Here is a 22,295-nt window from a genome sequence, read left to right on the forward strand (position 1 = left end):
ATTCAACGAGTTCTCAACCCGAAGTCGTTTCTTTTTTTTCTGTTACAAAAGGCGGTCTATGCAAAATCTATGTTTTGGCAGCAAACTTGGCAATAACGCCAGACTTCGTTTTACCGGCAAAAAGGGAAAAGAACCGCGGTGAACTTTTTCCCAGACGGTTTTTTGTTTAACATTAGAGAACTGACCGATGACGACAAGTATGAACTTATTTGAGATCTCAATTTTAGTTGAAAACGAGTTTTGATAGTTAGTAAAGATCTCTAATGGAAAGCCGCGTAGCGGCTTTTTTAACAATCAAGCCGCGAAGCGGCTTCAGCAGAGTTTGAAAATAGATTGAAAAGGTAATTTTGCGAAGCCGTCTCGCGGCTTCGTTTTTGAAAAAGCCGCTACGCGGCTTTTCATCAAAGTTTTTTTCAGAAAATAACTCAGGTTTTCTACACAGGCTCGCGAGCCCAGTTTCGCATCGCTAATCAGAGGTCAAAATATTTAGTTGCCAGGGTAAATAAAATCAACGTTTTCCTACGTTCATTAAACTTAGGCAAAATTCGATCTACAGGGAAAGCGGATTTCCTTGGCAACGGCCTTGTAGGTCTTCCTTGTTCCGAGTTACATAACTGTACTGTTAGAACTGACTATAAACTTTCATCGGGCGATAAAGCGCATAATTTTGATGCGAAGGTCACTTTGACGCATTTACTCTTTTTTACTTGAAAGCAAATGTTTTATTATCGCCGCGGAATTTCAAAATTCCAAAAAAGAAAGCAGCTTCAAATTCTTGTGTTATTTATCGATGAACCTTGATGGCTTTTAAACCCAAAATCAGCAAAGCACCGGTAGTAGCCCGCGTTGATTTTGGCGGGAAACGAGCACGCGCACCTGCATGTTTCGGCGAGATTTTACTCTCAATAATTGTCAGTCACTTTTGCCGAGAATTTTTAATCGTGAGAGAATCAAGCTGACCACCTAATACAGTGCGAATTCGTGTGAAAAAATACTCAAATTACAGTTCTAAAATTAGGTCAACAAAGAAACCTGCGTCGAAAACCTGAGTCAGGATCTGGAAGAACTTTCACAAAAAGCCGCACAGCCAGAAATTCTGGCCCAGAATTAAAATAGATACAAATGGTAATTCTGCGCGGCTTTTCTTTTGAGCTTTTTCAGACCCTGACTCAGGTTTTCGACAAAGATTTTGTAAATAAACACAATATCAGATGGATTTTTGACGTCATTAGTGGTTTTATTTACGAATTTAACGCATCTGTGACTTTTTAACAGCGCATCAGGATTTACGAAATGGTTCCTGGAAAATGGCGCAAGTTCAGTCCGAGTTCACAGCGCGGGGGTTTTTCTAAACTTGACTGCCGATGTCCCCCGCGCGGATTTTGTTTTGACACTTTTTCGAGATTATTGAGCCGGTAATTTATTCGCGATTATACGGTCTTATAGAGTGCACAAACAGTCCTGTCCAGCTAAAAATTGATGATGGAAGATGTGCGAAGTTTCACGTGAGGCCGAGAACTGATGAAATTATGATTGGCGTACGGCCGATAATCCGCGCTCTGTTTTTTCAGAGCTGAACTCAGAAATCTGCAATTTCAAGTTTGCACTTTTGTGGCACTTTTTTTTTTGAATTGACGCTGGGTTTATTTTGCGAGAAATGAGCATTTCACGGGTTGACCTTTTTCGCGCCAACCGCTGACCGGACGTTGGGATGAATATCGCTCCTTCGAATGAAGCAAATCGGCGCCTCTGCCAAAGATCAAATTATGAATACAGCATTTTGTTTTCTAAAAACATCATTGCCGGCGCCTAGGAGTTCGTTGCTTGTTCTGAATAATCAACTTCCAATTTGGGAAAATGAAGAAGTCAGGTTTTTAAACGGAAGTACCCACCCTGGCGCATCATATTTTATATTTCTTTTTGGCGAATAAATTGATATACTGGCGATTTAACATCAATATTCGCAGTTTTTTAAAACCGATAAAGCTGCGAACAGGAATTGTCCTTTCTACTGAAACGGTAACCCCGATTTCGGTCGTTGAAATCAAGGAGGAGAACGAGCTCTGAGTTCTATTGAAAAAATGCCGCTTTGCATTCTTGATGACATTCAAAAACGCAACGAAAACGGAGAGTCAACTGTCGACGTGTCAGACAAGAAGTCGTCAGAAACCGCTTCTACCCGTATCTCAGAATATTTTTCATCTCCAAGAGAACACTACTAGCTATGGTTATCGAGGAGGAGAACGAACGGTTGGATGATTCAATTTTCCTAACGAAAATCCAGGTATTTTTTACAAAAATATTGGTTGAATCTTATTGAATACAAGTGTCTCGATTGCGACTGTATTGGCGTTTTGAGACAAAAAGGGAAGAATGTTTATTTATTGCCTGAGGAAGTTTTGACGATTCGAAGCATTCATACTCAAGAGTACGACATAAAAAGATTTGAGAAAAACAGAACATGGAAGAAAAAGGTGACCGAAAAAATGAGCCTGGCAAAGCATGGAAACGCGACAGATACTCAACTTAAAGTTTATCTTACGCTTGGCTCTGTTTTCTGGATTACCGTCATGCTCATAGGTATTTTGACCATAGTTCTAGTGAAAACTTCATATTTCTAGCAAATTTTCTTTCATTGGAGAAATCCCGCGGTGTAACAACCTTTCTGACTTCGACTTGCCACCGTAATTACAAAAAATGCGTTCGAATCGCAACGATGGACTACTGCGGCCATTTGATGAAGCAATGTTATGAAACTCAAAAATTCATCCTTCCTGAAGCTGTTTCAAAGATGGAGCCTACCAAAGCGGCGCCGCTTGTTTTTTCTGAAGAAGAAAATGAAGTGAATCTCCGCCGATGTCAGAAGAAACAGTTTTATGACCAAAAAATCTGCCGACCTCTTTGTTCCAAAACTCTCATTTTGAAATCAACAAGAAATAGCGCAATCCCGCCCTGCGAATTGATGTGTTTCGAACTGACAAGATCTTCTGACGCAGCCGGAGAAATTTGCCCTTTTCAGAAATACTGTCAAAAGGGATGTCCTTGTCCTTATTACGAGAGTGAAAAAATGGAGACGCGTCAGAAATGGGAAAACCTGAAATTGTCAACAAGGCCATCGAGGCCATCAAGACCATTTTAGAAATCAACAAAAGTCCCCATAACCTGAATTTTCGCCAAAAAGTTTCGCCAAAAAGTTCACTTCTATTGTTTGAATTAGTCCGACTTGAGAAAATGGAGTCGAAAAACGACGTCGATGGGCGGTCTCGAAGAGCAACTTCGCGGATCAATTTCGGCTGATGGCGGCTTTGTTCGTCGAAAGACTCCTTCAGTAATCATATTGTTAAATCAGGGGTGAACTGATGATCTGTACCTTTGTGTAGCAAAAATGTTGGATTTCGAAGAGGCTCATTAGATAATTGCCGCGGCCGTTGTTGATGAAACTCATGGTCGAGAGGATTCTTTGATTCACGCGCCGAACGTATGAAACATTGAGGAGTAGTTTCAGGCTGAATTATTTGTTACCTTTTTGCAAAAACGGGTGGACATCAGTAAACCGGACTTTCAGTTATTTTAGAAACCTGTATGGAAAACCTTAGTCAGGGTTATCTGAGTCGATTTCAGACCATGACTCAGGTTTTTGACACAGATCGTGGAGCTTATTGAAACTTGGTTCGGATTCGGACAGAGGATTCGATGTTGATGGAAAAGTCATCAAGCCAAAAGGGGAGCATTTTAAGGGTATCCCTTCTGTAAAAAAAATCTCAGGAGGAAAGCAGATACACTGACGAACACAGGCGGTAAGGCAATAACTCCGACCACGATCCTGTCTACCCTAATCAACCCGTGAACAACAACTCTCAAGCTTCAACTTTCCGATCAAGATCAAATGTAATCGCAAACAGTTTTCTCCATGCCAGCTGAAATTAAAAATAAAACCAAGGCTCTTGCTTCTTTTTTCATTTTTGAAGTTCAAATATCAATGTTTATAAAATAATTTTTTTTTTGACGAAAAAACAAGAGCCGGCAAAAAGTCTCATTCGGTCGTCTTTTGATTTGTTTTTATGTCCTCGATCATTCTTGTCATATAGTCTATATGTTATATGATATAGAGTCGCTGATGACCATTTGAGTCGATTCCGAACATAAATCCGAGCATCGCCGATTTCTCTCATTCTCATCAAATTTCCAATTGCATCAACCAAGTAATGCTCGGCATTCAAAAAAGTTGTTCAAGTTGACTCTTGCGTTTTGAGTGATTGATTTTTTAACTTTGTCAATAACAAATTTTGTTATTATCAATATTTATCAATGGGAAATTTAAAAACTTATTTGCAAAATCGTTCATAAGAATACAAAAAGCCGTTAGCATGGGTATTCGTTGCTCGAATTTGCCCGCCCTGCTCAATCGCATCACCGAAAGAGCAGAAGTAATCCGTCAGATTTGGATCTTTGCTTTCGCCATGACGTCAATGCCAAGCCAGAGTCAAATAATTCCAGCCAGAGTTCTCTTGCTCAATAACACCGACTAGGGGAGCTCTTCCGAGGAATAAAAAGACTACAAGCGGCAGGAGTTGATTTTGTTCACTTTCAGAGTCGACTTTAATTCGATTTTCGAAATGAAATCGAGAATCGTGGAAGAGATTCGCCCCGTAGAAGAGACGCCTCCGCCGAAAATTAAAAAGCCGAAAGGTCGGCAGAAAAAGAAAACTGTTGAAGAGGAAATTCGACCGATGAGCAATGATTTGCCACGAAAGCGGCAAAAAAAGGACCAAACGAAGAGCGAAAATGACCCTTTACCAGCCGAGGCTAAAAGGTCCAAAAGTCGTATTCCCGTAAGGATCCAAAAAAATCCGATAAAGGAGACTACCGCCCAAAAAGGCCCGAAATCGAACGAGTTGGCAAATGTGAGATGCCTTGAATGCCACGCTGTCGGAACAGTGATGAAAACGATCCACGGAATCGTCCTTTTTCCGAATAAAGTTAAGAAAACTCTGCTCGAGCTGGGTGGAGGCATTTTGATGCCGAATATAAAGAAAGTGAAGCCGACTGTCAAGATAGCCAATAAGAAGGCGAAGAAATTCGTGGAGGGGTTCAATCAACTTGAAGACAACAAAGAGGACGAAGAAAACGACGGATTATTTCAGAGATCGGTTAAAAGGGTCCAAAACTTCAGGGCACGATTCGCCAGTGGGGTCAAAAATGCAAAGGGCGAGAAAAAATTTGAGCTTGTGAAGATGATTGAGCGAGAAAAGACGAAGACGCCGGCAAAGGACGTTCCTGAACGATTCACGGGCTTCTTTTCCGACGAGTTTGAAAAAGACAACTTCTGGAAATCGAAAAAACGCTTTTCGCTCCAGTAAGTACTGGTTAACATGAAAATTTTGGAGGCAGTAGTATTTAACGATCGGATATATGGTCACAGGGTGAAACTTCGTAGAGAGGGGCTATCATTCGAGCATATGATTTGAGCCATCCAATACCTCTAGAATCTGGGCTATTGATGAGGGTAAGGGACTGGGAACTCTTTCCAGGGGGAGGGTCCGGGGGCGAAGCCGCCTGGGTTAAGTTAAGGGTGAGGGGCAGCTCGAATGACAACCCACTACGACCTGATTTTTTTTCGCAAGAAGAACAGAACCTTATCGTTGATTATCATTTATCTTTTTCAGCGGCAACGCAACGATGCCTCAATTCGCCGTTTACATGTTGTTCGGCTGCATTTTCTGGGGTATAGTCGTCGGAATAAGTATTCAGATTCGATCAAGCTCAGTTTAAGAGTATTTCAGCGAATTACTATTCGATGCTTGCAGCTCGGATTCAACCAACTTATTTAACGAACGTTTGCCAAGCTGGCTTCAAAAACTGCACTGTTACGAACAATATGGACTACTGCGCGCATTTGCTTCATGATTGCATCGGAACTGGCAATTTCACGCAACCGGCTGTAATCAAAATTCAGGGAAGACCAGTAGAGCCACCTCTTACCTTTACAGACAAAGAGAATGACGTCAATCAACAACGATGCAAAAAACAAAAGTTCTATGCCATGTTTTTCAAAATAACTCTTTAAGTTCCTTTGCCCCTATAAAACATGAAAAAGATCGATTCGTTTGCCGCCATGTTTGTTCGGAGACCCTTGTTTTGGAATCAACAAGGAATAAAACTGCTTCGCGTTGCGATCAAATCTGCGTTCAATTGACAAGATCACAAGACTTAGCCGGAGAAATCTGTCCTTTCGAGAAATATTGTCAAGGAGGTTGTCCATGTCCGTTTTATCAGTGCGAGAAGGTTCTAAATGTGCAAACACTTGTTCCCGTTTGGGATTTGAAAAATGGAAAAATCACTGAAGGAAAATTGAAAAATATGAAACGAGGAAATATTTTCTTATATTTTTATCAACTTTTAAAGTCCCGAAAGAAAGTGAATTAATAACAAAGAGAATACCCGGTCGGGAAGAGTCCTTCACAAAATATCCTGTAATATTTTCGAATCTTCAAGCGACAAACGAATCAACCGCTTTCTCCTTGACGGATCATTCTCTACTGAATAAACTCTTTCCTCATGAATGTTTTCATTCAGTTGGTCGTCAAATAAGTCTAAAAATAATTGAATAAAACAGCAAAAGTCAATCGGCGCGACTTTTCTCAACGGCGAGCATTATTTGGTCGATGCAAAAGGAAACCTGCTCAAAGTCCGAGAAAATGATGGTTCAACAGTTTTCATTCGTAGGAGACGCAAAAAAATGTAAGCTAATGCTTGTGAATATCAATTGTTAATTTGATAGTGGCTTCTTCGTCTTTCATTACGGCTCTTCGATCGGGACACATCAAATTGAAATTCGCAACAAGGGAAAAGAGAAAAAAGTGTTTCCCGTCGTAGTCATCTGGAAAGGTCGATAAGTGTACGATTTCTTTAGTCATCAGTCACTTTCGACCCGTTGAAGTCGTCCAACTGGTAAAAATGAAAAATGTTTCTATTACGCTCCCGAATACAATTTAAATCGCTTCGAGGAAGCTCAAGGCTACATCGCCAGCAATCATTTTAACGCAAAGGTCTCGTCAATCAGCTTCAAAGGTGTCTTTTATTTGATGAGTGCCATGTTGGGAGAGCATTTCATCAAGTTGTCGAAGACTCTCGCTCTCAACCGAATCAGAAAAGACGAAGAACTTGAGAAGGGATGGAGAAAGGGCGATTTCGGAGTTCCTACTGAGCTAAGGGACCTGGATCTTGTCCACGTGGTCCCTTTGGAACGAGTTAAATTTTGTTAATCACAGATCGGGATTAAACCATTTTCTGGTCCCAATCTCTCGAAGTGAATTTTTTGATTATCAATAGGGGAAATCACAAATAATTGGGCTTTTTTTCTAGCTTAGTAGGGTGGGAGTAAAATACAGTTTTAGAATCTCCAGAAGCTGGGGATCATTTTGACTATTGATAGTAGGGGTTGATCTCGTACCCTGAGGGCATTTAAGTACCTCTGAAGTCCCAAAACCTGGCCAATTTTGGAAATGCGAATTTTTGAGGCCTTAACTCGGGCTTTCAGAGGACGCCACTTATCCCAGATTGTAGCCTAGGCTCTGACGATCATTTTGAGCCCAAGAAAAGTACTGAGACCGGGGGGTTCCTGAGGAGCTAGGGGCTCTTGAAGCTGAGGAACTCGACAGAAATTGAGTACTTTTTCCCAAATAGCATATGATTTGTACCTCAAATGCATCCCAAAGATTTTTTATCGACTTTAAGTCATTCACAAATATTATAGATGTCATTTGGGGTCATCTTAGGTCACTTTTGGCCAAGAATTATGAGAAATTCAAAAAATTTGGATAAGTGACCCCATCTGACCTCAGATGACCCCGAATGACATCTATAACATTTGTGAATGAATAAAAGTCGATAAAAAATCTTTGGGAGGCATTAGAGGTACAAATCATATGCTATTTGGGAAAAAGTACTCAATTTCTGTCGAGTTCCTCAGCTTCAAGAGCCCCTAGCTCCTCAGGAACCCCCCGGTCTCAGTACTTTTCTTGGGCTCAAAATGATCGTCAGAGCCTAGGCTACAATCTGGGATAAGTGGCGTCCTCTGAAAGGCCGAGTTAAGGCCTCAAAAATTCGCATTTCCGAAATTGGCCAGGTTTTGGGACTTCAGAGGTACCTAAATGCCCTCAGGGTACGAGATCACCCCCTACTATCAATAGTCAAAATGATCCCCAGCTTCTGGAGATTCTAAAACTGTATTATACTCCCACCCTACTAAGCTAGAAAAAAAGCCCAATTATTAGTGATTTCCCCTAATTATCAATAACTTATTTGGCTTCATAATTGCGTCGAATGCGTTCAAGCGTTAATAAATTTAATTTAACCGAAAAAAGATTGACTTAGGTCGACTCCTGTATATTCTAGTGACAAGAAGTATTGATCTCTCAAACACTCTTTACTCGGTGTTGTTGGAGGCAGAAGGCAAATTCGTCACTCTTGGCCGCGAGTGGATCGGCTCGCTTGATAAATACGAAGAAAAATCTATTTGTTTTTCGAAGTTGTTTACCCAAGTTGATGCATACTACACGGATCAATGGGGGTACAATAACGATGAATGCGAGTATTTCGGAAACGGAATCATTCATGACGACAATATTTTCATCTCGAATTACGTTTTTGACTTTTCATTTGAAGTCAAATTTCATTTAGGAAAAGATTCAATTCTTTTGCTCTTCTTTGAAACCGAACTAATAAGTGATTTAATTCTTTTTCAAGACCTTGTTGAGCTTGAATTCGTCCAGCATCCGGCTAGAAGACAAATATTCGTCACAAGCAATCCACTTTTTGCGTTTCACGACGATGTGTTTCCTGCTTTTCTGAAGAACGCTGTCGCTCAGCCGCGATTCCCACCTAGTTTTGGACGGTCAACGATCATTCCGGACAAATTCTTTAATTCTCTTGAAGAACTAAATCACATTTCTACATTCGAGATGAAATTCGATGGAAGAGAATATCTTGACTTCGAAATGAATTTTTCAGAGAAATCAAGCATTTTTGAAAAAATGAAAATACTTGAATTGAGTTTCTTTGATGGATCCACTTTTCTGAGTTTCGGAGTTTATTCAAATTATTCTTTTCGGATTGATTCCGATTATTTTGAAGGTCGCTCATTTTCGGAAACAAATATCACTCAATTGTCGAAGCTAGAATTTTATTTAAACTCATCAAGCTCAATGGAAACTTCTTTGCAAATTATCGAGGAAAAGTTAAATTAATAATAAACACGAAGTTTTATCGACAAAACCTTAACCAGAAAAAGAATCAAAAGAAAAAGAGAGACCTATCGATAACGAAAATGAGTGGTCTTCAAAATTTGAAGGCTAAAAAACTCCGGATCTTCAAGTTGGACGATCGCGCGGAAATTAAGAATTTTAATTTTTTTTCTGAAACGGCAATTTTGGTTATGGGCTGGAACTTGGAAAAAGCATTATCGATTTCTTTGGATGAAAAATCAAGGAATAACGCGATAATTGTGGCTCCGAGCAATTACTATCTTCAATGGAGTCCGCATGCGCTTGTCAAAAACGAGCTTTTCATTTTTGGAGGAAGAAATCAACGAAAAGTAAGAAAATTTAGAATTTTGAGAATAATAGAGTCAAGATCGCGAAACTGGAAGGCTGCACTTGGAGAGAACAGACAACTCGATTGAAAAATAGATTTTCGAGTGGCTCTGCGGCGCTTACGGTCAATGATGGGACAAAAGCATTAATTTGCTTTGATGATGACGATGAAAACCGATGTAACGATTTTGATGGAGAATTTTCAACGGAAACTTTCTCTTCAAAATATTCGCATTGGAGAGGAAGACTCGGCTTCTATAAAGGAAATCCAACTACTGTTGGAGGTTCGTGGGGCGATGGAACGAATAAAGTGGAGACCCTTGGCTTGTCGGGCTGGACAAGTTTACCTGATTTCCCGAAAAAGTATTTAAAAAAATCGTTTATTTATTAATATTATTAAAGTGTAACACAATATCATCTTTTGATGGGCCTTCCAAGTGGAAGTCTTTTGCTCGCCGGGGGATGGAAATAGAGTTTCTCACGGAAAAATGGTAGTTATCATTTTTTTCTGAAAATTTCATCGCAGGCTTATTTTGACCCGCTGATTCCAAAAATACAAGAATAAGAGGCGCCGGTCGACGTTTTGGTGGTGCGACGCGCGCTGTCTTGGCGCTCTTGGTGCAAGGGAGATTTTTCAGTGAAACCCATGTTCAGAAACTAATTGACAATAAGCTTTTTTCGGCGTTTTCGAGGGTAAGGCACAATATTTATAATGAAATTATCTTGTTTAAATCGGAAATCCCCAAATTATCGCATCGAACCACTATATTTCGTCACCTTCAACAGAAATGTTCGGACTTCTCTCCGGGGAGTGAGTAAATATGCGCGTTTTCAGGCCAAGCGGTGACCCCGTGCGCGGTAGTAGGGATAAATATTTTGGTACAGAAAGAAGAGACTTTTTATTTCTCCCTAACTCAAGCGCGCGCGCAATGCCAAAAAGTTCTAGTTAAATGCGGATTTCTAAGTGACCGGCTATTTACGGCTACCCAAAGATTTCAGAGCTGAATTCTTTCTGCTTGAGATTGATCATAATTAAAAATCGAGAGTGGCGAAATCGAGAAGGCGAACGGAGGCCCGCGCGCTCCCGTGAAAAACCCTAGGTGTGATTATGAAAAACAAAAAGCAATTTGGCTTCTTGAAAACGACATTTGGGAACAAATCGGAATTCTTCAAAACGTAAGTTTCTAAAGCTGTCAAAGATTTTGATTTGAATAAAGGCTTGCATGTCTGCATCTGCAATTATGATCAAAAACTCAATTTTCATCGTTCCTGGCTACGGAAGTTCTTCAATCGAACGACTTGATTTTGAAGGAGATCGATTAACCGGTCAACGAGTCGTTGGAAATACAGACGAAAGTTCGATGCCAGTTCTTCTGGAAGTTCCCGCTAATTATTGTGTCTAAATTTTAGACTCTAAAAGAATAAAAAAGAAACAGAAAAAGAGAACGAAAAATTTTAAGCTTTTTCCTCATTTTTATTTTCATTACAAATTTATTAAATCAATCATCTGTGCATCTCTTTCTATTTCAAAAAGAAAACCTTCATTTTTTCGTGGTATTTATTATCTTCTTTAACAGTAGATTATTAGTTTTCATATTTTATTCCAGGAATTCAAAGCTGAAACCATTTTTTCGTCTTGAACTGAAAAATACAACATAAGCAAGTCTTCAAAAAACTTCCTGTTTTTTACCTTTTCTTTGAGCTGCTTCGCATTTGTTTGAAATTGACTTGCACTTTCCTTCATTTTTTCAGTCTCGTCAGTGCACGATTGAAGATTTTCCTGACGCTTCATGACGTTTTGCCGCATTTTTGCCAATTCTCCTGAATAAGAAATTGAACAATGAGAAATCAATGGATGATCTCGGCTCGGCAACCTGTGTTTAAAACTTGACACAGGTTTCGAGGACCATAAATGAATAGCCGCGAAACGGCTTTTTTAAAAACAAAGCCACGGAGCGGCCTCGCCAGTATTCAAAAATAGGATGATATGACAATTTGGCGAAGCCGCTATGCGGCTTCGTTTTTAAATAAGCCGCTACGCGCCTTTTCATTTAGGGTTATCAAAACCATAGTCAGGTTTTCCCGAGAAAATGAGGCGTTCTTGCCTGATAATCCTGAAGTTTCTCGGTCCAAATCGCCGGGAATAAAAATAGCTATTTGAGAAGAACTTTTCGTTTCGCCAAAAAGCTCACTTCGATTGTTTGAATTAGTCCGACTTGAGAAAATGGAGTCGAAAAACGACGTCGATGGGCGGTCTCGAAGAGCAACTTCGCGGATCCATTTCGGCTGATGGCGGCTTTGTTCGTCGAAAGACTCCTTCAGTAATCATATTGTTAAATCAGGGGGAACTGATGATCTGTACCTTTGTGTAGCAAAAATGTTGGATTTCGAAGAGGCTCATTAGATAATTGCCGCGGCCGTTGTTGATGAAACTCATGGTCGAGAGGATTCTTTGATTCACGCGCCGAACGTATGAAACATTGAGGAGTAGTTTCAGGCTGAATTATTTGTTACCTTTTTGCAAAAAAAACCTTTTGGGGGGGGCTTATTGAAGATGTTCGAGCGTTGACGCGATGTAGCCTTAAATGTCAAGGAACAAGGAAATTTAAGGGCTGATTTTCACCTTGGGCTTCCTCGACTCTGTTTAGGTTATAGTCCGGCGCGTAGTAGTAACATTTGTCTGGACGGTCATTCGGGGAGCTTTTAATGGTCAAAAATTTATAATAATCTTTATAGTGTTCATCTGATTTTCGACCGTTTTCAAATAACAACGACGGGGAAGATCTTTCGATCTCTGTCTTTTAGGCGAATCTCAATGTGGTGAGTTCCAATCGAGGATCCAAAGTGGAAAACGAAGGAGTTCGTTGCTCGTTCTGAATAATCAGCTTCCAATTTGAGAATAAGAAGAAGTCAGGTTTTTAAACGGAAGTCCCCACCCTGGCGCGGTATTTTTTATTTCTATTTTACAAAAAATATTGATATACTGACGATCTGGAATCAATATTCGCAATTTCTTAAAACCGATAAAGCTACGAACAGGAATCGTTCTTTCCGCTGAAACGGCTACCCCAATCTCTGTCGCTGAAATCAAGAAAGAGAACGAGCTCTGAGTTCTATTGAAAAAATGCCGCTTTGCATTCTGGATGACATTCAAAATAGGAACGAAAAAGGGGAGTCAACTGTCGACGTGTCAGACAAAAAGTCGTCAGAAACCGTTTCTACCCGTATCTTAGAATATTTTTTATCTCCAAGAGATCACTACTAGCTATGGTTATCGAAGAGGAGAACGAACGGTTGGATGATTCAATTTTCCTAACGAAAATCCAGGTATTTTTTACAAAGATATTGGTCGAATCTTATTGAATACAAGTGTCTCGACTGCGACTGTATTGGCGTTTTGAGACAAAAAGGGAAGAAAGTTTTTTTAGTTTTATTCAGTTTTATGACCAAAAAATCTGCCGACATTTTTGTTCCAAAACTCTCATTTTGGAATCAACAAGAAATAGCGAAATCCCGCCCTGCGAATTGATGTGTTTCGAACTGACAAAATCTTTTGACGCAGCCGGAGAAGTTTTCCCTTTTCAGAAATACTGTCAAAAGGGATTTCCCTCGTGATCTCTTGGAGATAGAAAAATATTCTGAGATACGGTAGAAACGGTTTCTGACGACTTCTTGTCTGACACGTCGACAGTTGACTCTCCGTTTTCGTTCCTTTTTTGAAGGTCATCAAAAATGCAAAGCGGCATTTTTTCAATAGAACTCGAAGCAAGAATCATCAATGATGATTCATCATCAAATAATTTTGAAGGAAGAACTTTTATTCACACTTGAACAGGAATGGCAGGAATGAAGCAAAAAAAGAATAAGTTACACGTCAATGAAGCATTGAAAATTCGCCGGAGTAGACCTTCGCGGTGGCTTGGCCGCTAATTTGTTGGTAATAGTAGTAACCGTTCCGGCGCCGGAAGAGTGGAAGTTCGAAGTTAGGTCGAGGAGGGAAATCGTACGGTCGACTTCGCGGGATTTGATGAGAATAACATCGTAGCGGTTTGTGTAGTTGGTGACGTCATCGACGGCGACGAGGATGTTGGAAGCATTGGAGACTTCGCTGTAATTGCTGAAAATTTGTGTGAAGAAAATGTCATAGAAAACTTCAGAAATCAACAAAGAAAGATATTGGATTAGAAAAAAGATCGTGTGAATCGCTATCTTACCTGAACTCAGAAGGATTTTCGGAGAGTCTCTGTCTCTTGGATTCACGACTTCTTCTTCTCGATTGTTCTCTTCGTGGTCTGATCCATCTGACCATCAGAAGAATCAGAATCATCGTCAACAAAACAGCGATGACGATCGTTATCGCCAGAACCGACATTGTAGCGATGCTCAACATTTTGTTTCTCGTTTTTTGTTTTACTCTTTTTGGATGCTTGCTGCTTGCATTCAAATTTCGCGCGGTTATAAGTGGGCGTGGAGCCCTCTCGAGCGCCACGAACCAGCTGGTATCAAGTGCACGGATCATGGATCGATTACACAATGGTAATTAACAGCTTTCTGCGAATCGCTCAGATCATTATCAGAACCAGCGGCGGTGCATCAGACTTGTTCCCAGCGCCGGTGCACGGATTGATGTTCTTGGGGAAACAACCTGCGAAATATGGATTGCATCTTTCCTGTTTTAGTTCTCTTTGAGATTTTATTTCCGCTAGAATTGGGCACCTGAAGATTCCGACCTGTTCCCAGAAAATCTTGTTTCTCTCCGCATCAAATTTTGAGGAGACACTCGTACTTGAATTTTCTCTCAAAACTTGAAGGAGCTCATAAAATGATCCCTTCTCTAGAATTTTTTAGCATATCCTCTCGTGGGAAAACAGTCCACTTGAAAATACAAAAACGCTTCCCGACCCACTTTTCCTGCTAAAAACATTTCCACGATTCTTTTTTTCTGTACGAGTAAGCAAAACATGTTTATACAAAGTCAAAACAGGAACAACAAAAAGAATGGTGCGTGTTTCTTCTCCAAATCCGGAACAATGAATTCACACCATAAAATCTCCCCTGCCGGATTAGTAGCTGATGTTCTCGCCTTCTGGACACGTTTTTTGGATAGAGCCATCTGCGCAACATTGCCTTAACAATTGGTAATCACTGGTAAATAGCAATTAGCATGGGGATTAGCTAATTTCGTGTAATTAGGATTAGAAGATAGCTTTTCTTGATAAGAAAAAATTACTTGGCTAGCTTGTTGTATCGCATAAACGCCGTGTCCTTCGATTCGGGTTGGCAGCAAGCAGGTTCTCGAGCTTCAATCACTAGAAATAAACGGTAAGTTCTGTAGTTTTTTTTGCGAAAAACCTTCATCAGAGGGATGGCACCAAAAATCGTCCTTGAAGTCGAAACCAATCGTAGTGAAGAAAAAGTCGTATTTGACGTCGTAAATGGCAGTTCCTCCCTGAGCAAGTCTGATAGCCAAACGCTTGTCGCATTCGAACACATTTCTTCTGCACGTTCCAACGGGATTCGCTGAGACCAGCTCTCCTTCTTCTGACAAGCTCCAACTGAGGAAATTAACGAGGGAAGTTGGCTAGAATCTTACTTGTATCTCGTGTTGTCTGCCAGACAGTCTTCACCGATTTCTTCTCGGAGACATTTTCCGCAAGCCCTGTACTCCTAGAAATATTTTCAATCAGATGCTCTTTTGACAAGCTCTTTGTAGCCAAAACTCGGTATATTTTGGTAGTCCTTCCCTAAACCAGCCTGGGCTTACCTTGAAGATCTTATCGAGCTCGTCGACGGGCGCGCCGAATCCCGAGTGGGCGAGGGGATTAGCCACTTCCGGTGCATTCATTTGCCCGTTGCAGCCGTAATTGAAATAGGTCTTTTCATCGAACTCCGGAAAGACGGCTTTAATCATGCTTACCAATTGATTGTACTTTCGTGGCTCGGGCGAAAACGCCATCTAATAATTAAAAAATAAATCCCCTAAATCTTATTAGACCAACCTGAGAAGCGACGAAAGAAGATAAAATAGAGCCACTAGCAAACAATCTCATAATTATAAAAAAACGATCAAAAACTTCTCTCAATTTTCTGACGGTCATTTTTGAAACTGACTGACTCAGGCTTATAAATCAGAAACTAATCTGGAACGAATGGAAACATGGGGCAAATCTAAGATTGCGGTGGTCTGACAATTAAACTTTCGTCTTATAGGCATGCTAATTTGTGAGGTCATTTTGGACACTTGCGCGTGCGTTTATTGTTTTTTTAGAGAAGGTGGTAGACAGAAACGGAGCTTGGGACTTGGGTTGTGAGCGGGGCAGCGGTGATAATTACATCTGGATGGTGCTTGAGAATATTTTGCAAATGGCTGTTCAGATCTTCAGCGCTGTCGAACTAAAATGAGTAATAAGAACTGCATTGCACTAAAGAACAAACCGGAAACATGCGGACATCTCCAACCGACCAGTGCGCAATCGACCCATGTCCACAAATTCGACCGTTGAGATCAAGAACGAAAACTGACAAGCTTTCATCTTCTGATAAAAGTCTACAAACGTTTCGGCAAAAATTTTCGTCGTCAATTGTTTTGATCGTTTTCTTCGTTGCTATCAGTTCTTCAGCCTGAATTGAATAAGCGTTTTTGGTGTGAAAAGAAGTTTCGCTACCTTTTTGAGATTTGCCTTGTCCACTTTTGGTAAAACGACAGAAATTGTCAGCGCGACAACTTTTCCAATTTCCAATAAGGAAATTTCATGCAGCGTTCCTTCAATGAAATACTGCCCGTCAAAACAACCCTGTTCCAGATTTGAATTCTCGCACTTTCTTATCGTTTCGTTCTGTAATATATCACATGGATTTTCAGTGTACGAGGTGACCACAGTTTTTCGACCTTCATCAGTTTGAAAGCGCAGCCGAATCTTTTTAGCGTCGATTTCGATTTTGTACAGGTACTGTGCGTCTTCAACATTTCTAGAGAAGCATTAACAAATTTGCAGCGTTCTTTTTTCACCTGAGGAATTCTTCTATTTGCGGTGGAAAGATTTCAGTCAGAGCTTCGAAGTCGCGCATCACATGACCAGTCATGCCTTTTGCAACTACTGTCACGTCAGTTTGATTGCTTGAGAAAATATTTCTTTGATTCAATTTGAAGAAGCGTCGTTTTACCTGGTTCGCTTCAAGTACTCATCTGGATCTTGTCTGAACTCGTATCGTTTAGGAATCCTGATCGAAACAGACTCAGGCATAGATCGACCTGGTCCGGAGCTCTGATCGGATGAAGCACAGTCAGAAACATAAACGGGCTGCTGACTTGGCCTCGGTGGAGATCCTCGACCCATGGACTCTCGGAAGCCGCTGTTGGATGTACTCGATGCTAGAAAACCGATGATTTCAGGGCTTTAAAACTCTTGGCTACCAATAGAAGCGATAAGCTTGAGTCCAAATCTATCAGACTCTCGATCTTCGTCTGCTCGTGGATCTTGCCCCGGCGCTAGAAGCGTCAAATCGCACAAATTCGGCAGTGATATTGAAAAACGAGGACTAAAATAGATTCCGTTAATGAGTGTCGAAAGAAAAAGTGTCTGACTTGAGATTGGATTCGATTTCCTCTCGATACGGTCGTGAAGAAACATCGCTGCCACAGAGCGAGTACTCTTCGTCTTCTTCATCAGGGCTCTTCAGGTTGTTTTCAAGCGTATCCGGAAGCGACTGAGTCGAGAAGCGCAGACTTTCATGCAAATCACCAAGGTTTAGGAGGCCAAAGCCCAAGTTTGTTGTTTCAAAACTCTGCACACCACTTGTTGAGTCATCTTGTTTCACCGGATTAATTTCATTTCATATCATGCATCATGCAAAAAACTCAAATAACAAGTAAAGCCCGGACCTTCGATTTCTCCATCGGACCAAAAATCTCTCAAGAATCGGAAATTATCGCTAAACTCGAAAGTATTTCCCTTGAATGAGCTGCTCTTTCGCCGTAAAAGTCGTTGGTACTTAGCATAACTGAATGATTAACTACAGTAGAATACTGATATGAGTGTGGCTATTAAACCTGTCTCTGCGTCTAATTATCCGTCCAGCTCCAACCGTCGGCCGTCGTGAAAAGTATCGATTAGACGGCGCCGATTCCAGCGAGCTGTAAATCGAGTCGTCCCTTTCGGCCACGAGACCAACGCTCGTGCCGTTCAGTAAAAACACGCTACTGTGATCTTGAAGAAACGTTAGCAACTTATTCGTTTGAAGCTCAATTTGCGGATTCTTCTTCAGCTCATTGGCGATGTCGTCGAGGTTCATTTCTCCGTTGTGTCGAGCAACAAGTCGCGTGAGGAATTCCATCGCATCAGCTTCAACAGCTGATGATTTCGAGTCTGTTTCTTCGTCGACTGGAATGATGACTTCTTCATGCTTGGGAATAAGGATCATTTTTGAGCTCAAAAAGGAGAATGAATGAAGTTTGATCCTTTTCTTGGAAGGTGAATGTGCCTTGAATGAGCATTTTGTTCGATTGGCCGACTTTTATGGAGTTTTTTGAGTTCTTTTCAACGAAAAATCGGGTTAAAATAAAGTCCATTCCTTAGAACATGAACAGTCAGAGCAATCCACGGAAAGTTATTTAGATGACTGTAACTCGTCGCCGCTAAAAATTGTAATCATCAGCAAGGCAGTGGAATCATACATGGAATATTTCTAATAACGGCCGCTTGAATCAATTGTCCAGCGGAGCATTTTTCGCGGGCGTCGTAAACGGTCTCGCAATTGCCGATGGAAAGCGCGTGATTGTCTTCCTTGATTTCAAAAAATGATTTATTTATGAAAAAAGGAGGGGTATTTTGAAATCCTGGCGAAGAAGCAACGGTCGGATTGGGAGACGATTATGCCGTAAGTAGGGTAGATTTCCTGAATGACGCCATGGATGATGTTGATTTCTGAGCCGTAATGCAGAAGATCTGGGGAGAGAGGTCTTTTATTGGCTTAGAAAATATCAGAGTACGAGGTTTGAGAACAGTAAGCCAACGAGCCTGATTGGCAGAAAATAGACCATGCCAACTTGATACCGAAAAAGTGACGGGTATTTCAGCAGAAGTCGCTGAAGCGTAGGAGATCCGCCAGAGAATCGTATCTGATGCTCTAAATTCAGTACGAGCTGGTTGATATGCAAATGCTGGTTGTTAATGCTGAGCCATTGAGAACAGAGACGGAGAATTTCCAACTCCTGCAGATTTGCATGACTGTGTACGTCTTCCACAGGTGTCTCCAACGAAGCATGTCCCTCAACGAGAGATACTTCCTCGTCCTGAACTCTGAATGTATTTTCGTGACGCGCGAAGAATCGCCGTAATCCGTCCATTCCGCCAATGTACGCCCGAGCGGCTGCTTTGCACTGTGAGAGAACTCCCGTCATACTCTGGAAGTTCTTCTTGAACCCAGCCCGCTTTATCGCTTTTTTGCAACAAGCCTTGACTTCTGCTTCCATTTTTCGAGCGATGAGCGAATCTGCACCAAGGGAGACGACGTTGTTCTCAACAATAAAAAGTTGGGGAGACTTCGCCAGGAATTCTTTGATGCTCTTTTCTTCTGGCCTTACTTGCTTCTTGACGATCTCTGGTGCATTTTGCACCGCTGCGACTAAATCTCTTACATCCTTTGAACCAGTAGCAGCAAGCATCTGTATGAAATACAGGTTTTCATACGACCACATGACTGATTCCTCCATCGTTGTTACTTCCACTGGTTCTATCTTTGTCGCTTTCCATTTGCACCGCGATCCTTCTGAATTTAATTGTCAGAAAAAACAAGCGTTTACATTAACTTACCCGGCCCAATTTCAGCGTTAATCCAGACTAGTTGCCCAACAGTAAAGATATTTCGCAAGTCGATTATCCCTTTCCCAGAAATAGCTTCCAACGTTTCTTTTCGAAAGTAAACATTGTCACTAAAATCTTATGAAGAGCCTTTAATTCCTATTATTTACCTGAAATTTAGGTTTCCCGGATTACAGTGCCCCGTAGAGAGCGTCGCAAAGCCAACTCTACTCGACAAATTCTGAATTCTTCCTTGAACATTTACAAGCTCTTTTTTCTCGCTTGTTTTCGCCTCCTGTGGCATGCTGAGAAGTGTTCAATTTTGGTTATGGATTCGAACTGAAGAAGGCGGAACCAAAGAAGCTTCGATTTCGGAGCGTGCGGGACGTCATATACGGTTGAGATCGTCTTTCTAGGTGGCTCAAGTAAGCTAGTCATAGAAAATACCTTATGTAAACTAAATGAGCAAAAGTACGATACGACGGATCATGCGGAACAGGCACAGTAATCAACTTGATCACTGAATATTTTCTACAACCGCTGCGTTGAAGACCAAAGTAATCAACACTGAAATCATTGGCGGACACGACTTTGTCAGCATTCAGCCAGTTATTTTTAACATCAACACAACCACTAAAGCTTCACTAGAAAGTATCACTACCTGCTTTCTTCAGATTCTGTAATTATTATTAATCTTAAATAAATCCATTTTTGAAGCCAAAAAATATCTGAACCTCTCAGAGCGGATTCAGAAGGCCTTTATTAGTCCTCGCACCAGATTTTGAGAAGGTTACCTTCAATTTTTGCTTCCAGGGGCGTTGATCCTCCGCGGCGTGGTGGGTCCTCCGGGCGCCGCACGCGACGCTCTATTTTTTTGGACTTTTGGGGCAGGGCCTGATCCAGAGAAAACTAGAGTTTCGCCGTGGGCACTTTCAAAACTACGATTCCCCGCCCATTTTTATGAAATCAAAAAACTACTTGTGAATTGACGAAGAATCAGAAAAGAGAAAGAAACGTAAAAATGGCATTTCCACCTTTTACGCTTGGAGGAAGCCTTCATAACAAAGAAGAATTCTCGGGGAGATATTTTCACTTTTTGAATGTCATCAATCCGGCTTCGTTGATAAAATCCGAGGCGGATATTCGAGCGGCGGAAGGATTGCTAATGAGGAGTAGGAATGAAGCAAGAGGAGGTGTCGTCAAAGGTGAGAAATCAAAGAAGAATCCGTTCATCTCTGACACGAACTTAAGGGTATACGAACAAAGAAATGTGGGAAGCACAGACGCTGGTGCAAAGCGCAGTCCATCCAGATACAGGCGAAATTATCCCTCGACCGTTTCGAATGTCTGGTTATGTTCCCTTCAATTTGCCGGTAAGCAAATTTTCTCCTGTCGAAGCCCTTATGTTTTATGGGTCTGCTGATTGCTTTGCACTCGATTATTATTGCTCTTTTCGAGAACCAAAGTAGACAATCTGGGTTACATTCAAACAGAATTCAGGAGCCATTTCTTTAGCGGATTAATGAAAGGTACTAAATGATTAAATTCAGATTCTAGTGGGACTTCTTGTACCACAAGGGACTGCAGCAACAGCTTTCTGGCAATGGGCGAATCAAACGCATAATGCGCTGATCAACTACTCCAACAGAAATGCCAAGGTAAATAACAGACAGTAAATTGTCTGGAAGAGAGACTGCTTCTCAATTCTACAGTGTCTACTTCTGAAAAGGACCTTTTTCGTTCGAAAAGTTGCCCAAAAAGCGTCTTTCTTAAAAAATAGCCACTGTAAAAAGATCTCTCCAGCTCTAACCGTTCTTTTAGACGCCAGTAACGACTTTCCAGCAAATCTCCGGCTACTCCCTCGCCGTTGGAACTGCCCTATCCGTCTCCTTCGGCTGCGCAGCTTATTTGAAGAAGAATATGGCGAAGATGAACGTAATTACCGCTCTATCAGCTCTAGTTCTCTATATTTTTATTCAATAGACGAAAATAGAGACTCGCTCTAAAAGCCGATGATTAATTAATTAACGATGATGAAACGAGGATTTAGCCGAAAGTCGCTGGTGCGGCGAGCGCGCTCCTTCCATTCGGAGCCGTCGCCGTTGCGAATGTGGCGAACACAGCGGCAATGAGAAACGGGGAAATTAGCACTGGCATCGAAGTTTACAACCCAGACACTGGCGAAGTCTACGGAACATCAAAAGAAGCAGCGAAAAAGGCGATCGCTTTGACTTGTTTTTCGAGAGTGGTGATTGCTGGCGGCTGTCTTGCTATTCCTCCTATCATGACTTCTGCAGCCGTTCAAAGTAAGAATACCCATGCATTCCTTCTCTACCTCCCCTTTTCAGTGAAGCTAATCGACCAAGTGAAGAGGCCAAAGCAATTCGTCCTGGCCCAGTTTGCGTTTTGTGCAATTTGCTTTTTCTCCTGTCTCCCTGGTGCTATCGCATTATTTCCACAGTACAGGACGTAAGTTTTACAGTCGATTCCTTGTTTTCATCAAAATTTAGGATGCCAACTTCTGAGCTAGAGCCAGAACTAGCGGCAAAGATCAAAGCAGCTACTGTAACCTACAATAAAGGCTTGTAGGAAGAAAGAAGTAGAAGTAGAAACGAGTTTGGAAAACGATCAATCCAAGACGAAATTCATACTTAACCACGTGATTACCTGCTATTTATGTCTGTTGAGATTTATAAACGCTTTTTGTCTGTCTTTATTTTATTATCTAGTCGAGTTTGATAGTCTCTCCTATTCTGTGTTCTTTCGAAATCAATAAAAAATCACCAAGGTCCATTTTTCCTGACTGCAACTGTAACTCAACTGTTACGTAAGTGGTCTTGCATAAGGGGAAGACCAAGGGAGGAAAGAAATTCTAGAAGAATCGTTTTTCCACTGCGCTTTT

The 22,295-nt window shown here is 41.2% G+C and overlaps 6 protein-coding genes and 1 long non-coding RNA gene across 7 annotated transcripts in view; 3 read left to right on the forward strand and 4 right to left on the reverse strand.

The window, feature by feature from the left end:
* The first annotated feature begins 4,570 nt into the window (after positions 1-4,570).
* LOC145712245 (uncharacterized) lies at positions 4,571-6,067 on the forward strand. Its single transcript, XM_081789933.1, has 3 exons — positions 4,571-5,356; positions 5,667-5,743; positions 5,784-6,067. The coding sequence occupies exons 1-3, from the start codon at positions 4,617-4,619 to the stop codon at positions 6,065-6,067; spliced, it is 1,101 nt and encodes a 366-aa protein (XP_081646059.1). The 5' UTR covers positions 4,571-4,616.
* A 2,682-nt stretch (positions 6,068-8,749) lies between these two features.
* LOC145708631 (uncharacterized) lies at positions 8,750-11,209 on the forward strand. Its single transcript, XR_014134845.1, has 4 exons — positions 8,750-9,595; positions 9,634-9,956; positions 9,996-10,769; positions 10,811-11,209. It is a non-coding gene; the product is annotated as an uncharacterized LOC145708631 (long non-coding RNA).
* Positions 11,210-13,402: 2,193 nt separating this feature from the next.
* On the reverse strand, positions 13,403-14,009 carry LOC145710922 (uncharacterized). Its single transcript, XM_081788634.1, has 2 exons — positions 13,808-14,009; positions 13,403-13,710 (listed from the first exon to the last, which is right to left on the reverse strand). Exons 1-2 carry the CDS (start codon positions 13,981-13,983, stop codon positions 13,461-13,463), a joined length of 426 nt encoding a protein of 141 aa, XP_081644760.1. The 5' UTR covers positions 13,984-14,009; the 3' UTR covers positions 13,403-13,460.
* Positions 14,010-14,534: 525 nt separating this feature from the next.
* Positions 14,535-15,706, reverse strand: LOC145709512 (phospholipase A2-like). The gene is made up of 6 exons (XM_081787203.1): positions 15,593-15,706; positions 15,358-15,549; positions 15,187-15,260; positions 14,946-15,148; positions 14,824-14,902; positions 14,535-14,720 (listed from the first exon to the last, which is right to left on the reverse strand). The coding sequence occupies exons 1-6, from the start codon at positions 15,689-15,691 to the stop codon at positions 14,657-14,659; spliced, it is 711 nt and encodes a 236-aa protein (XP_081643329.1). The 5' UTR covers positions 15,692-15,706; the 3' UTR covers positions 14,535-14,656.
* Positions 15,707-16,209: 503 nt separating this feature from the next.
* LOC145712246 (uncharacterized) lies at positions 16,210-19,713 on the reverse strand. The gene is made up of 11 exons (XM_081789934.1): positions 19,564-19,713; positions 19,406-19,524; positions 18,733-19,361; positions 17,644-17,996; positions 17,476-17,594; positions 17,179-17,254; positions 17,008-17,132; positions 16,758-16,965; positions 16,603-16,710; positions 16,444-16,562; positions 16,210-16,214 (listed from the first exon to the last, which is right to left on the reverse strand). The coding sequence occupies exons 1-11, from the start codon at positions 19,695-19,697 to the stop codon at positions 16,210-16,212; spliced, it is 1,995 nt and encodes a 664-aa protein (XP_081646060.1). The 5' UTR covers positions 19,698-19,713.
* A 47-nt stretch (positions 19,714-19,760) lies between these two features.
* Positions 19,761-22,295, reverse strand: part of LOC145695775 (outer dynein arm-docking complex subunit 4-like) — a 46,249-nt gene continuing 43,714 nt past the window's right edge. Inside the window, exon 4 of the mRNA XM_081772794.1 lies at positions 19,761-19,771. The gene's annotated coding sequence lies outside the window, so the exon portion shown is untranslated. The remainder of the gene's footprint in view (positions 19,772-22,295) is intronic.
* LOC145695769 (sideroflexin-5-like) lies at positions 20,236-22,186 on the forward strand. The gene is made up of 7 exons (XM_081772786.1): positions 20,236-20,598; positions 20,645-20,766; positions 20,944-21,051; positions 21,215-21,328; positions 21,444-21,699; positions 21,742-21,862; positions 21,904-22,186. The coding sequence occupies exons 1-7, from the start codon at positions 20,415-20,417 to the stop codon at positions 21,980-21,982; spliced, it is 984 nt and encodes a 327-aa protein (XP_081628912.1). The 5' UTR covers positions 20,236-20,414; the 3' UTR covers positions 21,983-22,186.

This window comes from Oikopleura dioica, chromosome 1 (genome assembly GCF_907165135.1).
Source record: "Oikopleura dioica chromosome 1, OKI2018_I68_1.0, whole genome shotgun sequence".
NCBI classification, from domain to species: Eukaryota; Metazoa; Chordata; class Appendicularia; order Copelata; family Oikopleuridae; genus Oikopleura; species Oikopleura dioica.

Coding starts and splice junctions, on each gene's coding strand:
- LOC145695769 (XM_081772786.1), top strand. CDS start 20,415: ATGGCATTTCCACCTTTTACGCTTGGAGGAAGCCTTCATAACAAAGAA. Junction 20,767..20,943: donor ATGTTCCCTTCAATTTGCCG/GTAAGCAAATTT, acceptor GATTAAATTCAG/ATTCTAGTGGGACTTCTTGT. Junction 21,863..21,903: donor TTATTTCCACAGTACAGGAC/GTAAGTTTTACA, acceptor ATCAAAATTTAG/GATGCCAACTTCTGAGCTAG.
- LOC145709512 (XM_081787203.1), bottom strand. CDS start 15,691: ATGACCGTCAGAAAATTGAGAGAAGTTTTTGATCGTTTTTTTATAATT. Junction 15,261..15,357: donor AGCTCGATAAGATCTTCAAG/GTAAGCCCAGGC, acceptor AAATATTTCTAG/GAGTACAGGGCTTGCGGAAA. Junction 14,903..14,945: donor GTGCCATCCCTCTGATGAAG/GTTTTTCGCAAA, acceptor GTTTATTTCTAG/TGATTGAAGCTCGAGAACCT.
- LOC145712246 (XM_081789934.1), bottom strand. CDS start 19,697: ATGCCACAGGAGGCGAAAACAAGCGAGAAAAAAGAGCTTGTAAATGTT. Junction 17,997..18,732: donor ATTTGCATATCAACCAGCTC/GTACTGAATTTA, acceptor CTTATTCCCAAG/CATGAAGAAGTCATCATTCC. Junction 16,563..16,602: donor CAAATAGAAGAATTCCTCAG/GTGAAAAAAGAA, acceptor ATGCTTCTCTAG/AAATGTTGAAGACGCACAGT.
- LOC145712245 (XM_081789933.1), top strand. CDS start 4,617: ATGAAATCGAGAATCGTGGAAGAGATTCGCCCCGTAGAAGAGACGCCT. Junction 5,357..5,666: donor AAAAAACGCTTTTCGCTCCA/GTAAGTACTGGT, acceptor TATCTTTTTCAG/CGGCAACGCAACGATGCCTC. Junction 5,744..5,783: donor GGGTATAGTCGTCGGAATAA/GTATTCAGATTC, acceptor AGAGTATTTCAG/CGAATTACTATTCGATGCTT.
- LOC145710922 (XM_081788634.1), bottom strand. CDS start 13,983: ATGTTGAGCATCGCTACAATGTCGGTTCTGGCGATAACGATCGTCATC. Junction 13,711..13,807: donor GAAAATCCTTCTGAGTTCAG/GTAAGATAGCGA, acceptor ACAAATTTTCAG/CAATTACAGCGAAGTCTCCA.